The following is a 17,250-nucleotide window of genomic DNA, read 5'->3' as shown; positions in this document are numbered from 1 at the left end:
CAATTTTATTGTTTTAATTGCGCCTCTGCAGAACAGGTGGAAGGCACACCCATGAGAACAAGATATGACCATGTGAGATTTAGAGATATAGTTGCTGACAGATGTCTAACACCCTGCCCTCCATCTAAGATGTCTATTTAGGGGGGTTTAGTAACTGGCGAGATTACTGGGTGGAGGTTAGTTTTGGTTCACAGTCTACTCGCCTGCATTTGACTTGCTTTGGTTTTGGTTTTTTGGTTTGTTTTTAAAGGGAAGCCGTAACGGTAGCTAAAGGAGTAACTAGATATTGACCCCAGTCCTGGGATAACCTTTTTAAATGTAGAAACATGTCATGTGGCTGGGCCCAGGACAGGCAAGGTCAGTCTCTGAATGATCTGGTGTCTCATACCTTTAGACCAGGGGTCTCATACTCTGGACACTTGAGCCAGTCCCAGCCAGCGTGAGTGTGCAATCCGGATTGAGACTCCCGGCAGACTGGGGGAAGACAGGACTGTCTGTTACCAGCCTCAAGCCCCACTCCTTCCTGCCACTGTCCCGCCCTCTCACACCATGGCACCCATCCCTTGAGCATGTAGCCGCGTCTCCCTCCCCCACTCCCTGTGATGGCAGGAGCCATGGGGCAAGCAGAGGGCACTAAAAGGGTGCACTTGCTCCACTTCCCCTGTGGCTCCTGCTACTGTGGAAAGTACGAGGGGGATACTATTGCATAAAAAAGCCTCCGCCTGAGCTTACTTGATTTATATACATGGATTTTCTGAAACGACACCAAACTGTAAGGTCTAAGGTTTTAAACTGCAACTCATTGTGCTCTTTGTCAAACTTTGTAATCTGTGTAACTCAGAAACTTACTGTAAGATGCAACTTCTCCTAAGCTGCATTCTCCCCTGGGTGAATGGAGAGAGTGTGAGAGTGTGTTTGAAGAAGACTGGGAACAATGGAGCACATTTCAATGAGTCATCACAGTCTGGGCATGCTCCCTGCTGGATAAAAGGAAGTCTGGGCATGCTCCCTGATGACGAGGTGAATGAGTCACAGGAGCCATTCAGACACTATATAAAGAGAAGGAGCGCATGTGAGACTCTCCTTTTCCTTTCCCTGCTCCTCTCCAGTGTCTTTCCTCCGGACCAGCTTCCCCAGCCATGATGAGCAGACAGACCCTCCAGGATCCACATGCCTTGGCTCCTTCTGCAACCCATATGTCTGTGTAAGTGTGTGAGTGTCTGAGGGAAGGAATGAATGGGTGAGTGGGTGGGTGAGAGAGAGAGAGAGAGAGATCTATCTTCTTTAGTTTAAACCATTGGTGGCTGCTTTATCTTTAGTTTTACCTAGTGGAAATAAACCCATACTAGTGTAATCCTGGGTGGTCTCCAGTGAGAATATTTTTTGGGATAACAGATACAACAGCTGCTGCCACGTGGTACCATGCCTCCACCCCCAAGTGATCACCAAAGCTACGTGCTCAGGGGACGAGATTGCATGGGGAGTGGACAGGGCAATGGTGGGAAGGGGCGGTGGTTGGGGGATGGCAATGGACAGCCTTCCTCCAGCCCCGTTGGGAGTCCAGGGCCAAAATGCACAATCCCTCTGGCTGGACCGACCCACGGGCCGGGAGTTTGAGACCCCTGCTTTAGACAGTTCCAGGTGCAATATTTTGCAGGGATTCTTTCGCGCCTCCCCTGTATCACTCATTTCCCAACTCCCAGCTATTGCAGGCATGCTGGTTCAGGGTACGTATTCTAGACATCAGGGAAAGTCTGTAAAAAATACTTCACTCCTGGATGCGTATCAGGCACTGTAAGATAATGGAGCCATGCCAGTCTACACCAGTGGAAGGCCTGGAGCCAAGCAACCCATGGGTTGCACACTGAAGCAACCCATGACCATGTCAAGTGTAAATCCCAGCTCATTTCAGGAATCAGGTAAAAACCAACATACATCAAAACAGCTGAGCAGCAGCAGGGGGGAGAATCAAACTCCCCCATCCGCCTTTCCTAGAAGCTGAATGACTAATCACACTCTAGAAACAAAAGGGCAGGACTTGAAGCACTGGGTGTCAGCCTAACCCGGTTTCTATGTTAGGGTTCCCACTGACTTTCATAGGAGCAGAAAGTTGGGCCAATGCTTTGAAAAATCCTACCCCAAACTGGTGGTGAAACGTGGAACTAGTAACCGTAGCACTAACCAACAACGAGAGTAAGACATTTTTTATAGCGGCGGCATTGTAAAATTGACAGACTTACCAGCGTGAGCTTTGAGTATATGAGTTTTCAGACGGCTATTATAGGAGGACTTGAAGGGGCAGAGTTTGCAACGGAAGGGTTTATGGTGTCCGTGGTGAGTCTGCATATGGCGATCCAAACTTGGCAAGAGAGAGGCAGAAAAAGGAAACAAAATAAAAATTAAATAACTTCAGCTACTACTTCGCATGCCAGGCTGAAAATCTACTGAGCCAGACTCTGTGACGCTTCTTCATGCTGGGAAGCACCGTAGTCCAATGAGGGAAGGTGCAAAACAAGGTAGTATCTAGCATGAGGAAGGGTGGGAGAACTGAGCCCAATCTTACGCAGGATGCAAGCCATCTAAACAGGATATTTGGGGGAAATCTGTTGTTAATCTGTCTTAGCCAGAATTTAAATAGGAGGGGTGTTATGGAGTAGAGCAGGTTAAAAAAAATAAACCAACCATTTTTGGTTTAGCAAGAGTCTTTGTGAAAAGTTTGCCCCGTTTTCCCCCCTCCAATCAGCAAGGTTTAAAATTTTTAAACCTGCTCTATTAAGGAAGCCTTCTTTTGGCAAAGAGCATAGAAGCCGATTAGTCTGTTCTGGGGAGGATGCCAGGAGGCTGTGCTGGAGCCAACCAAGGAATTCCAAGACTAAAAAAAAAAAAAGCTGGTTTTAGAGATTTGGGAGATACTACATAGAGCCCAAGAAGAACGGGTGGGTAACAGGGAACATCTACACTAGGACAGTCTTCATGGGATGTCAAAGCAAAAGGGAGGGGGGTAAGAAACCCTTCAGATTTCAGACTCTTCCTGTATCACTCTTCATATAGCAGCTCAATTCATATTTACAGTGGATTTAGAAGAATAAAGCACTGGGTGGGGGGGGCGGGGAGACATCATCATGTTTGAATAAGAGCCCCAGAGTGTGGAAGCTTCTCTAAATCAGCTGATCGTCCCAAGTCTACACACCTCAAGAGAGCAAGCATCAACTTCAGGTTGGACTAGACATCCCTGCAACAGTCTCTTTTCATAGCATGTTAACACTTTTGACGCTTGTTCTAGTTTCAGCCTGCCTGTGCAAGAGGCGCGTGGCAGTAGAATAACGGGATGGGGGAGGGAGGGAAGAGTAGTCTTTAACCTCAATTTTATTTTCAAATTTGCTTGTGTTTCACTTGAACCAGCAAATTCTTATTAATCAGCATCTTTACACCCAATGCAGGAGTCCCCATTCTGTTTGTCGTCCTGTACTACCAGAAAGAGAGCCTGATCTATGAAAATGCCTCTTCACCAGTGCAAAAGCTACATCCTAGTACATTCAACTGAATACTTGATAGCAACAAAATGTACAGTGTACATTTATTTACAGGAGCACTTCATAGCACATGACTTTTACTGTAAATTCAATAACGAGCCCTGGGCAAGACATCATTACTGCCATTCGAGTGAAATTAACAAATCTGCTAAATGAATAAAATATACTGAGCATCCATTTTTGTCGATACTTCATCTAACTAAACCCCATCTGAAATACCTGATAAGGATACAAATTTGCTGAACAATTAAACCAGACAGCCCATCCAAAGATGTATAATACTAGTCCATACAGGAGAACATACTATTAAACTCAAACCATAAATCCCCACCTCTGAAATTCTTTTCTAACCAGTTTTACTTTAGTTTTTTTAAAACTTGTACTAATGGATTTCCTCTCTCCTAACTGCCTATTTTACCCAAGTTAAAGAGATGACGTAGATTGTCACAGAATCTCTGACTCAGCCTATTTCTAGGGTAGCCACACATATACAGAACTTCCTCTTTACCTTTCCTGTTTAACCCCAGCACCTTTTTTGCTCAGAACCAGTACAACACTTGCCAGGAAAGAATGGAGGCGACTTTAGTGCTAGAGTTGTGTTGGCGAGGAGGGGGAATTATTTTACTATGGAGAGCAGTGGTTCTCACTACACTTTTAAAGTGACACAGTCTGTGTTCTACCAGTGTCATCCTGCCAACGTCTGTCATTTCAGTATGGGAATGCCTCTACTCAAAAGAGGCTCCCTGTGTCCAACGCACACTCCCTAACTAGGGGATGCCCTGTCCTTTTACCTCAAAGGCCATGTCTCCACTTGCTGGAGATCAATCTTCTGGTGTTTGATTTAGCGGGTCTAGTTAAGACCTGCCAAATCAAATGCTGAGGGCAGCTCCTGTCGACACTCCTCACGTCTCTGACAGGAGCATTAGTTCTGTTGGCCACCTACTGTGAATATAGTGCCAAACCTGGCTTAAGTTAAGCCAATTCCAGCTACATATTTTACGTAGCTGGAGTTGTGTACGTTAACCCAACCTTCTGGGTCTAGTGTGGACCTGGCCTCAGAGGCTGTAAGGTATGGTTATTACCTGCCTGAAATTGCTTAGGGTGCTAGTGGAAGTGCCACCTGCCTAGCACACTTTTTTGTATCCCTCTCTCTCTCTCGGTATGGATTTGGTTGCAAAGCAGCCAAAACCTGACATGATGAAATGGATGATGCTACAAATGTTTCAGACAGAATTGAGCATGGATCTCCCCTCCTTTGTTGGGTAAGAAGGTGTCTCCTTGGAATACAGATGAAGCATGCATGTGTTCTCAAGCCTGTCCATCCTACAAAATATATTTCCTTGTGGCAGGCCTTCAAAGATTAAGTTTAAAAAGCCAACTAAAGGTATGTCTACACAGTAACGTTATTTCAAAATAACTAGTGTTATTTCAAAATAACTTAGTCTGCATCTACACCGCAGGCAGGTTTTTTTGAAATAATGTCAAAATCCTGTCAAGGTGGAGGACTTCTTACTCTGACTCCGGTAACCTTCATTGTACGAGGAGTAAGGGAAGTTGGCAGAAGAGTGCTCTATTTCAAAATAAGTAGATGTTCCCAATTTCAAAATAAGCTATTTCGAAATAAACTACCCAACTGACGTAGCTCAATTTGCGTAGCTTATTTTGAGCTAAGCCCTGCTGTGTAAACGCACTCTAAGAAGCAACCTCTCTCTCTAGGACTAAGGGAAGCGTTAGTACATGCTTTGTAAAATGTTTGCTTATTTCTGCTAACCCTCATTTGGTGCAACTGGAACATGATGTGGAAGTCACTCAGAGAAGAGTCCTATGCTCTTCTCCATAATGTTGTCATAGAACACTTTACATGCCACAATAAAAAAAAAATCAAGATGTTTTGAGTTCAGCTCCGGAGAACTGCTCAGCGTTCAGAAGCCTCCATCCCTCTACCTCAACCTGAGAAGACTGCACTCATATTGTTATCTGAAAAATGTTGCTACAGGTTAACACTCAGGTAACATTCCTTATTAATGAGCATCTTCCCTCTTTTCCTGTTTGTTTCCTGAATTTGACAGCCTTTCATAGAAGGCCAGTTTCATTAGCTCCTCTGTGTAAGAAGTTTGCCCCTTTTGTTTGTGTGGCCTTCCCCCACAATAAAAAGAAAAGGAGACTGGTCATTTAAAAATTATGAAAAGAATCAGGGACATTGGAAAGAATATGAATCACTAAAAACTAGAAACAAGGGGGAGGCGGGATGCAATTAAACAGAAAAGGTGGTCAGGACCCCCTTTAATGTCAGCACATTTCAAAGCAGTGTCACTGGTCTACTTCTATTGCAGAAACTTACTTGTGCCTGAAAGCAGAGACAAAGGAGCAATACTGGCAGCTGTACTTGTCTTCACGGGTAAACATGGCCAGAGCCAAATGACTTCTTTCATGAGATCGTAGACCCTGCATAGACATCAAAACCCGGTCACACTGGCTGCAGTGGTAGCCCCCAGGCCTGGTTTCATCTTCCAAGGATGCTCCAGATTCAGCTTCTGTAAATTCCACCATGCCATGGTCTTTTGCTCCCTCAAAACCCTCCATCATAGTTGTGTGTGAAGAATCTTCCGCTTCCTGCTAAAAGACACATACCCCCCCAAAGCCATCAATTCTCTCTCCCTTCTGCCTTGGGTCTTCCCCATGAGTTCGCTTTATCCCCTGAGATTCCCTTCTCAGAATCCCACTACCTTTGTGTTCTCAAGCTCGCCCTTCACCATTCCCGGATCATCAATGGCTTTCTTCAGGAAAAGGTCCCACCGATTCAAATCCATTCTAAAGGGGAAAATAAAAACCCCTCTAACGCTCACAACTGGCCCTAGGTAATATTACCAGCATCAGCACAAAAGCCATGGAATTGGTGCAGAAACTGAACTAACTACAATCTGACCCCTGGAATTCCCCCAAACAGGTGAGAGACACATAGGAGGGTGGCATGGAGGAAACCTGCATTGTCCCAGCCCTGTGGGCTAATCCAGATCTTCCCTTTCAAGAGCCATTGAGCGGACGCTTTCCACCAGCACTAAATTCATGAGAGAGAAACATCAGGCACTCTTTAAGAAAACACTACTCCTCTTCAGAAATAGATACTTGTGTCTTGTTCCCCTCCCTCAGCATTTATTCATCACGGCACATATTTTGTTGTGCTCAGAAGCTTAATATTGAGAGGGAGTGCGGCATCCTACTCATTTGACCTTGGTTTTCAGCTTCCTCGCTCAACGACATAAGCAAACTATCATTTGCTCAAAAAGACGGCAACGGGTGCTGTAAGCAACGTTTGAAAAGGGCAGGCAGGTAGGTGAAAAGGAACCATGTCTTTTGTGGCACCACAGAAGCAAAAGGGGAGGGCCACGGAAGGCCAACGAAATATTAAAAGCCCTCATAGGTGGAGCAGTTCAGATCCTTCTGGATTAAATGGCCTAGTCGGATGCAGCCAGGGTTATGGACTGGGGAATTGTGGGGTCAGCTGTGCTCTTCAACCCACTCCCACATTATGGCTACAGAAAAAGGAATGCATTCACAGCTTCTGCAGCAGGCTTGCATGCACGCTCCCCTGTGGATATCCTGAAGGACTTGCTTGTGAGGCAGTACCCTTAGTCCTCCCTTGCACACCAGATTTCCTAGAAGCAAGAACCCATTTGCACACGAAAAATAAAGTGCACTTACAATGGGTCTCTGTAGTTGGGCCACTGGCTCAGCTAAATGACATGTTAGCCACCTGAGTAGCTGTCTGCAGATACAATGACACAAGCAAACCAGGTATTTGTAACTATGCACGCATAGGTGCAAGACACAATTTCATCTATGTTTGTGCATGCACACGTCCGGTTTCCTCTTCTGAAAATTTTGCTTTCATAGGGAAAGACAGTAGCCCAAGAATGGTTGTCCAAAAGCTTTCTGCTCAAACATCTACACTTTACACCACAGACAAGACAAATTCTTTTAAGCGTGAGAACTGGGATGTACTTGGGAGGGGAAGAGGGAATAATCTACCTGTCCCAAATCAAAGATAGAAGAAAGTTGTAATGCACATCTGAAAAATTTAGCATTGAAAAAATGCAAAGACAACACAGAAAAATAAGCATTCAAGTTGGGTGATGGGCTTAGTAAATCAATACCTAATCCAAATGGAATTTAATGAGAGTCTGCCCACTGGCTCCAGTGAGCTTTTTGATCAAACCTTAATCTCAAATAAACACAAAGCCAATTCTTATAATTCTCACCTTTACTGTAGCTGTCACCGAAGAGACATTCCCATACTGAACGTGCTTGCGAAGGTGATTACAGATGGCTCGAAGGGTGGGATGAACTTCCACACAAAATTTACATTTGTATCCAACGACTTTCCTTTCCTTAAATTTTGATACATCTTCCAACTGACCAAATGTCTGTTGGAACACATGAGTAGAATCAACATACACACGAAACTTGCTTCCAGAACTTAGCCATAAAAAAAAGAGAGATTGCAAACATACTCTGGGAGAGCCTAGGTTTGAAAACCCAATACAATTAGGCAAGCTATTTCTGTTTGTTCAAAGAGAAAACAAAAGGCCCACACTTGGCAGCACATTAAGAACACAGGCAGAGATTTTGCAAAACAGCCTAAAGGACTTACGTACAGATCCATTAACACAGATGGATCGTATGTGCTTAAATCCCTTAGGCTGTGTTGCAAAATCTCATCTCAAGTTTTCAGCCAGCTCTCGTTAATGCCTTTAAAATGCAGGTAAAACATTTGCATAGCGAGAACTCAATTTCCACCTAGTGACAGAGTTTTATTCATTTTTAATTACATGGCCAAATTATGCCCTTGGGTGACTGATATGCACTGGCAGTCACTCCTTCACAATGGCAAATAGTTATTCCAGATTTACACCCGTGAAACAGAATAAAATTTGGTCTAAAGTTCAGACAGAGCCTGACCCAAACCCTGAAGTCACTGGAAGGACACCCATTGGTATTAACGAGGCCCTTTGTCAGATATATTACCCCCATCATGCTGACACTGTGCCTTATTGAGCTATTCCTGAAAAGGAAATTTGTGTTCTAACAAATGACGATGACCAGGGGGAGGAAGAGGTGGAGGGGTTGGAAGCGAGACAGAGGCCAGTAGTCTTGTAATAGAAAGGCACGTAATTAAGTGCCAGATAAGGAGGCTAATCGTAGGAGGAGAGGAGGGAATAGAAAACCCCTAGGAAGCTCTCAAAAGAGATACAGAATGGCATGGTGTGGGGGAGATATAATCAAGCTAGAACGTTTAATTGATTGAGAGAGCTCATTGGCACACTAAGTCATTAGGTTCCCTGTAGCTGTGTGGGAGCCAAAGAGTATATGCATGCATGCGGACACAAATAATAATAAAAAGCTGAGGTGTTGGGGAGGTGGGTCTGGTGTTGAAAGCACACACGCTCACTCTCTCTCTCTCTCTCTCTTACCCTCTCTTGTTTGAAATCTGCAAAAGCCCCATCTGTGTATTTCTGCTTGCTCAAAAGCTGTTTCCGCCGCTCTTGACGCTTGGCACGCTTCTGGAATTCCTCGTTGTGGCCGCTCAAGTGCGTGGCCAGTTCTGCCAGGCTCTGCAGCTTGCTATCGCAGTGCTTGCACTGATAGCCAGAGCTCTGAGAGCGAGTGCCACATCCCAGAATGGTAAAGTCTCTCTTCAAATCCCTGCTGTGGTGCTCTGTGTAATGCATGCACAGCAGCTCAGCCGTGCTGAAGGACAGTTTGAAACATTTGATGCACCGGAAAGGGAGCCACTCGATTTCTTGAGCCTCATTCTCCACCTCAGGCTTTTCGAACTCATTCCTTTCCTCTCCCAGAGTCTGCTTCTCGTGCTCATCCGCATACACTGCTGTAAAGTAGCCCCCCAGCTTGCTTGCATGCTGCTTCTTAGGGAAAACGCCCGGGTGACGCTTCATGTAGTGCGACACGATGCCTTTTTTGCTGAAGGACTGGAAGGAACAAAGCGAGCACTTTTTCTTTTCCACCGCCCTCCTCAGCTCCTCACTCAGCTGTGGAGAGGTGTCTTTGGGAGGAGAGGGAATGATCACTTTGCTGGGCTTGTCACTTACCGTCCGGGAGGCCGCCAGGCAATGGGTGTAATAAGCGTCAATGTCGTGCCGTTTCTGGTAGTGTGCCGCAAGCCCTTTGCGGATGGGGTTGGTGTAGGAGCACAACGCGCATTTGAAGAGGTTGTTTTTGCCTTCTGGCTGCGCCCGGACATTGTTGTGCTTGATGCGGTAGTGCCTGGCTATTCCTTTCCGGGTGGAGCAGAAATACTTGCACAGCTGGCAGCGGAACACCGTGTGGGACACGAGATGAGAGGCGGAGAAATGAGAAGCCGGCAGGGAGATTTCTCCGACCTCCTCAGCAGCAATTTCCGGGGATGCCTTTATGTCGGGGGCACTCTCCAGTTCCATCGACGCAGACACCTTGGGCGGCGACTGCGCAAACACATCAAATTCAGGTTGGTTGTGGTATTTTTCATAGTGAATTTTAAGCTTCTCCAAAGTGCCATGGGTGTAAGGGCATAATTTGCATCTGTAAGCACCATACCCTTGCTTGAAAATCCTACTCGTCTCTTCCACATCGTTCTGGGCCATGTCATTCGACTGCTCCACATCATGCACAAAATCCTCAGCGGTGACCTTTATGGATGGATGCCTTTTCTGGTAGTGTGTAAGGACGCCGTGGATGCGTGTATTAATGTATGGGCAATGCCTGCACTTGTACACAGCCCCTGGGTTAATGTCTATGTCCTGGGCAAAATCTGCGGCTTTCACTTTCATGCCAGGGTGCTTTTTGCCGTAATGCGTCAGGAGGCCGTGCAAGTTATTGTATTCGGACTGGCATACCGTGCACTGGTACGGCGTGGAGGAGATCGCAGGGTTTGCGGAGGCTAGATGGGCATTTTTTTCTTGCGGGAGGCTGGAGTCCTCTGCACATTCCATGTCCTGTTCCATCTGTGACGTGGTTATCTGGTCTTCAGAATTAACCCTCGTCCCGACTTCATCGGACAGGGGGCCAACTTTCTCAGCGGCGTCTTTTTCCTTGATGATATCCAGCAACACAGATTCATCCCCATTCATGGCCCAAGGATGAAAAGCCTGATAGTGATTGGTAATGTCCCAAATGGAAGATGCTTCAAAAATGCAGTCTCGGCATCTATAGGTTTTTGCCTCTGACGGCATCATTAGGGCTGGAGGCGAAGGGTCTGGACCTGCCCAGAGCTTAGTGGCCATGTACGTATAGTCAACATAATGCTCGGGATGTCTCCTTTGGTAATGCACGAGTAAACCGCTAGGCTCTGTATGGGAATAAATACACCATTCACAGTGATAACCAGCTTCTATTAAGCCGTCCAAAAATGCCCATCGTAAAATGGATGTAACTGTGGCCTTCAGGCTGGGGTGGTCCTTCTTAATATGCTTCCTCAGTGCATAAAAATAAGGTGATGTGTAGGAACACTGCCTGCATTTGAGCGCTCTTAGTTTAGTCTTGTCACGCTCTGAATTGGAAGATGATGCAGGCGTGCTGCTGGACAATTTTTTCTGGCCACGATCACAAAGGCTCCTAATTGTGGCCGTGTGCTGTCTGATCACGTCTGCGTTGGCTTTGAAGTCGCGATGCTTCTTTTGGTAGTGAATGAGCACTCCTTTAACCGTCCGATTTCCATAATCGCAGTGCTGACAGAAGAACATTTCATTTTCGAGGGGAGCCGTCGAGTTCTCAGAGCCGCCCCTGTTCAGCGACTGCATAGATGCTGGTGGCCTTTGAAGGCCAGGAGGCATCTCCCCACCCCTCATCATTGCTGCGGTGGGGGGCGTCTGCCTAATGTACTTTGCAGTGACCTTTATTTCTGGGTGCCTCTTCTGGTAGTGGACAAGCACTCCCACCACCGAGCGGTTGCTATAGGAACAGTGCTTGCAGTAGTAGAGCTCAGTGGTGAGGTCCGGTGGCGGCGGCGGGGGAGGTGGTGGCTGCGATGCCATGTTGGGCAGCTTTGGGGAGATGGGAGTTCCCAGCTCAAAGGAGAGTTGAGCCAGTGCAGAACCCCTGTCGACAGACACCACCCGCATAGTCTTCTGAATCCTGAAATACGAAGCCTTTTCTTCAGGGTGTTTTTTCTGGTAATGTACCAGAACCGAATGCATGTTAGGGCTTGCAAACGAACACACATCACAGTCATATACCACAACACTATTTACTGAAGGCTCTTTTTGATTTTCACACTCGGGACTAAAACTCTTGGAAGCATTTTTGTTAAATGTACCAGGCACGCCCACCCCACGGGCCACCGGAGTGGATGTTGCCAAGGTCTTAGGAGCCGAATTCAAGATCTCCCTCAGGGTTTGCGATTCTGCATTTAACCCTTCTTGCTGCTCGACTACATAGCTCGAAAATATCATGGCATTGTTAATTTTAACAGTTGGGTGCATTCTTTGGTAGTGTGGCATCAAGCTTCTAACATTCGGGCTAGTGTAAGAGCAGAAGCGGCAGCGGTAGATGAGATCTGAATGATCAAAGTTGAGTACATTCATAGCTTCGGGGTGGTGCTCACCATAATGCTGCTGCAGGTCTTCAAAGTTGGTGTAGTCAATGTAACATTCAAGGCATCTGTACACAGCACTGTGATCATTAGGGTCCAAGATATACCTAAAGCTGAACTTAATGTAAGGGTGCATCCGTTGGTAGTGGGTGCTAACGCTCCTGGCAGATTTGTTGCTGAAGTCACAGTGTTTGCAATAATAAAGTCGTCCAGAATCGTTAAACTCTGCATTCTCACTGTTTTGATCGGAACCATACATGCTCGACTGGCTTCCCAGAAGAGATGCGTTAGTCCCTTGGTGATCCTTCATGTTGACAGAAGAGCAATAATAATCTTCCTCATCTTCAGATAAAGTTAGCTCAATTTCTGCCCCATTGGTGGAATTATAATCATGCGGCATGTTTCTGAAATTAGCCTCCTTCTGGGAATCATTAGTGTCTCTCCCCCACATTTGCTGGGGCGCATAGGAACTAGACACCTCGATTAACGGCTCCGTTTGTTCTTCTTCCTTGTCCAGTTCCACTTCTATCTCCACTTCATTGTCTTCCTCCTCCTCTTCGTCATCCTCTACATTAATCACTGCATCTTCTTGTTGCTTGTTCTGGTTAATCTTGCTCTGTAGGTTGCTCGCTATTTCATCAATTCTAGTTCTCTTCTTCACAGGCGACAGATCGAGCGGGAAATCGTTTGTCAGTTTTCGAGAGCCCTTAGCTACAAAGTTATTTTTAGAAGACAACCCAAGAATTGAGGTCTGGCTTTTCTTCACAGTGCTGGAGGCAGTGTGGGTGTCCGTCTCATTCTCTTGGGGCGCATTGGATGTCGGTCCCTCGTATTTTGGTAAGTTATCACAAAAAGAATGCTTGTGTTGCTGATGGACTCGGAGACCTTTCAAAGTAGTTGTGGAGTAGTTGCACAGGGTACATTTATAGGGGTGCTGCGAGTGGGATTGCGGGGACTGCTGCTGCTGCACCGATTCCAACATTCCCCCCGACTTCCTGCCATTGATATTTCCACTTTCATACGACACGGTGCTTTCATTCAAAGAGGAGGCTATGCTTTCACTCTGGGAATTCACAGTGTCCCAATCGGATGTTGTACCTGTATGACATTGTTTATGAGCCCCAAGTTTTAACGAACTCTTACAAGTGAAAGGACATTCGTCACACTTGTATACAGCTGTCTTCCCAGACAGATGGATGTTTTCAATATGGCGGGAGATACTTCGGCGGTGCATAGTGAGGAAAGGGCAAAAAGGACACTGGAACCTGTTCATGTATCTTCTAAAGGGTATTCCCTTGGTTTCCAATAATTTGTTGCCATCAGATCCCATCAGCTGTTCTGCAGACATTCCTGAGGTCTGGTGATCCATGGAGTTCAAGCCGTTCTCATTGTCCATGTCATTGAGCTCTTCGTCAGAGCTGGAATCGTTTAGCATGCTATTCGTTTCCAGGTCAGCAGAAGAATTTGTCATGTCAGCCATTCCATAGCGGGATCTGTCAGACAAATTAACCATGCCAGCGTTGTGAGGTGACTTAGGCTTCATTTGAGGATAAGACACAGAAGAAAATTTTGAGGATGTAGAAGAATTGGGTCTGATAAGGGAGTTACTCATAGAGCCTCTGAAATTTGAGACACTGGCATTTGGCATCTCACGCCCTGTAGCATTCATAGAAATATAGTTGGAGTTTGGGACGGGGTTTGGCGCAGTCTTGTTCTGCACATCAGGCAAACCAGCTCCATCCTGTTGCTGTCGGAGGCTTGACAGTATTTTTACCATGCTGCGATGCTTCTTCATCATGTGGTCACACCAACGTTCCCTTCGAGGGGTTTGATAGCTGCACCATTCACAGCAAAAGTTGCCCCTGGACTTTGTTAAAGGCTTCACCATGGATTCCAAGATGCTACGCTCTACTACTTCAGCAGGCAGCTCCTTGCAGGATTCCTGCACCGGCACGGACGCAGAGCCAGCCTCCGATATGGCAGCTGCCGCAGCAGGGGGAGTTGAACTCTCCTTCAGGTTATTTTTGTGATACATTTTCTGGTGCTTAATAATCCTGGCGCGCCTCGGCGATTTGTAGGTGCAGAATTGGCAAGAGAAAACCTTGCCAAAGCCTTCATGCATCATGATATTGTAATTTAAGGATCCAGCGGCCGGCGGCCCCACCGAGCTCCCTCCAGCTTGTGTGCCATGCACCTTTCGGGTATGTTCTATGAGAAGGTTTTTGGATCTGAAGTAACGCACACAGAATTTGCACTGGAAAAACTTGTTCGTTGGTTTAGGATTTGGGGCCATGTGCTGGCTATAAAAACTCTGGCTATGGCTATAATAACTTCCAGTCCCCATCTGAGCTGCATTTTGCCCTAAAAAGGAAAAAAAGCAAACAAGAAATTAATACATGAAATTTCTTCCTCAAGACTTACCAGTCTGATACAATATTCAACAAAAATCACATCAGTGTTCCAATACATGGAATACACCAGACTATCTCATTTACAATACTCCTTTGTAGCTTAAAAAATTTCTAATACATGGGACATAATGTGGAATTTGTATTAATGTCTAGAATAAAGTTTCTCAAACACACTAGCTTCAGAAGCTCACAAGAAAATCCACTTCTAAAATTCCTGATGATAAAAAAATCATCCACCCATTTCAGAGGTCACATAATTAGAACTGATAAGGCTGAAATTAAACAATACTGACTTCAATGTCATTACATTAATGAAAATTAAAAATTAAAGTATGCCAGGACAGGCAACAAGAAAGAAGGTTTACATTTACCTGCAATTTCATCTGCAATTGTAAATTCATCCTTTACAGAAGAAAATTCAACCTCTGTCTGGTTGCTAGCATTCATGGAGCCAGACCTTGGTTGGCTGGGACTTTCCTCAGAAACGTCTGTTGGCTGCAAAAAAGCAGTGTGCACATCTTGAATGTGAGCTTTAAGGTCTTCGTAGGATGGAGCTCGAAAATCGCAGCCATCGCATTGCAGCACCTCCATGGTTCTAGATAATACTTTTACATCAGGAAATTCTGAAAGAAATGGGGAGAGGCACTTGTTATTTAAAAAAAACAAAACAGCATTTGGTGAACTGTGACTAATGTATAAAAGCAAGCTGGAGACTACAAGATTTAGGGTGTGTCTAGACTACAGGGTTTTGTTGACAAAAGTGGACTTCTATCAACAAAACTATACCTGCGTCTACACTACCACCGAGTTCGGTCGACGTAACGTCGACAGAACGCAGCAGTTTTGTCAATGGTGGGAAACCTCATTCTACGAAGAATAACGCCTTTTGTTGGCAGAGTTCTGTTGACAGAAGGTGTTATTGCATCTACACTGTCCTTTGCGTCTACACTCTCATGTCAACAAAGTGGCTTGCTTTGTCGACAGAACTGGATGTAGTCTAGATGCTCTTTGTCAACAGTATCTGTCGACAAAGCCTCTGTCAACAGATGCCTGTATTCTAGACAAACCCTTAGTGACCTCCAGAATTGCTACCATTAAAGAATCCAACTTTTACTCAGTATGTTGGAAGGCATCAAGGAAATTAAGATAGCCAGAAGGTCCTACCTAAATAGCTTACCAAACAGTCAAGCCTTCTGACCACTAGATGTTGATTCAGTAGACCTGGCCTTCTTGGCTTTTCCCTTACTCGGGTCTTTTCTATATATGGGCTTATTGTTACATTGACAGGCTCTCTCTCATAAAGAGGAAGGAAACACATGGGAGATGTACAGCTCCATTATTCCCAGTCATTCACCCAATGACATTTATTATTAGAAAGTAACACTTCTGCCTCTTTGCAACCAGCGCTATCCTTCCTGTAGGCAACTCCTGACTACTTCACGGCCAAAGGCCAGAAAGCCTCCACTGGAAATTCTGCATTGTCAATTAGTGTAAACATTGAGTCAGTTTTGACCTTGATGGGGGGAAAAAAGAGACACTACAGCAAGGAGAAATTCATATACACTGACATGCGATAGATTAGTGGAATTGTGAAGAGGCTATGCAGCATACAGAGGAGAGCTACAATCTTGGGTGCAATTCCCATAACCACGCCCACAGTCGTACCTGGTCTCTGGGATCAGGTTTTTAATGGGGTGGCGGAAGTGGAGAGAAAGGGATGTCTTAATAAAAATATCACGCAGCACAATGGAAATACAAATTTAAAAGATCCCTCCCCAAAGCTTCAGGACTTCCTTGATTCCTCACCAACCTCAAGTTCATATACGACATAATAAACTGATCTTCATACAGTTAAGTTCTGTGATTCAGTACATGAACAATTAATCCAGAGAGACATAATTCTGGAGAAGAATTTGTTTCTGGGCACAACATGTATGGACTGCTGTAGAGGAAAGAATATATAAACATAGGAAACGTCAAAGGCAGAGGACCTCCTATTCCATAGCTTTCTTAGGCACAGTAGCAGCTGATCTTAACGAATGCATTACTTCTTTACGTTTTCTTCATGCTCCACTGGGCTACATTAACCTAGGAGTTCCACAGGACCGACAGAAGGACCGGCAGCCAAATATTTTATGATGAAAATTCCATTCATTTATTTCAGAATATAAAATTGCTTCTCCAGAAAGATCAAAGTCCAATAATATGTGTCAATGCAATAAAACGAGGGCATTGCATCAGGATTTTACATACAAGAATGTTCCTTCTGATAGCCTGCTAACATAAACTTCTGGCAAGTCAAATTCTGGGCAGACTGAGAACACAGACACTTCAGATGTTTACCTACAATACTGTGCACACTGCATTTTGTCCTTTTCTCTCTTTAGTCCCCCTTTTAAAAAAAGGAACGCTGCACTAGCTTCTCTTCAGCTAGCAAAGTTATAATAATCAAGATACTCCAGTTTTTTACAAGCAAGTACCAGACCAAATTGTGTGGAAGAGGTTGCTATCTCTGCTCTGGATCAAATTACAGCAAGTGAGCAAAGCCCCACCCCACAGTCTCCTTTAGCACAGTCCATTAGACCTGAAAACAAAAATTTTTCCATGGAGCAGACGACTCCTGCATTCAGAGCACTTCACAGAAAAAGCAGATCATCCAGTTTTCAAGTGCCCATCCCCCCAAGCTGAGTCCTTTCATCTCAGCCAAACAAGCCACAGCTCT

The 17,250-nt window shown here is 45.3% G+C and overlaps 1 protein-coding gene across 9 annotated transcripts in view; it reads right to left on the bottom strand.

The window, feature by feature from the left end:
* ZNF462 (zinc finger protein 462) overlaps positions 1-17,250 on the bottom strand; it is a 109,178-nt gene that overhangs the window by 41,949 nt on the left and 49,979 nt on the right. For 6 of the 9 annotated variants that reach the window (XM_075931371.2, XM_075931366.2, XM_089779159.1 and 3 more), the window contains exons 2-6: positions 14,900-15,151; positions 9,005-14,478; positions 7,793-7,957; positions 5,875-6,149; positions 2,241-2,359 (exon numbers count right to left, since the gene is read on the bottom strand). In XM_075931371.2, the coding sequence (XP_075787486.1) occupies positions 2,241-2,359; positions 5,875-6,149; positions 7,793-7,957; positions 9,005-14,478; positions 14,900-15,119 (6,253 nt within the window). In that variant the 5' untranslated portion in view covers positions 15,120-15,151. Of the gene's footprint in view, positions 1-388; positions 475-2,240; positions 2,360-5,874; positions 6,150-7,792; positions 7,958-9,004; positions 14,479-14,899; positions 15,152-17,250 lie in introns of all 9 variants that reach the window. The other 3 variants (XM_089779161.1, XM_089779157.1, XM_089779158.1) reach the window with 3 other exon arrangements.

This window comes from Pelodiscus sinensis, chromosome 6 (assembly GCF_052426305.1).
Source record: "Pelodiscus sinensis isolate ZL-2025 chromosome 6, ASM5242630v1, whole genome shotgun sequence".
Taxonomy (NCBI): domain Eukaryota; kingdom Metazoa; phylum Chordata; order Testudines; family Trionychidae; genus Pelodiscus; species Pelodiscus sinensis.
Note: the sequence above shows the minus strand (reverse complement) of the source record. Positions and strands in the feature narration are given on the sequence as shown.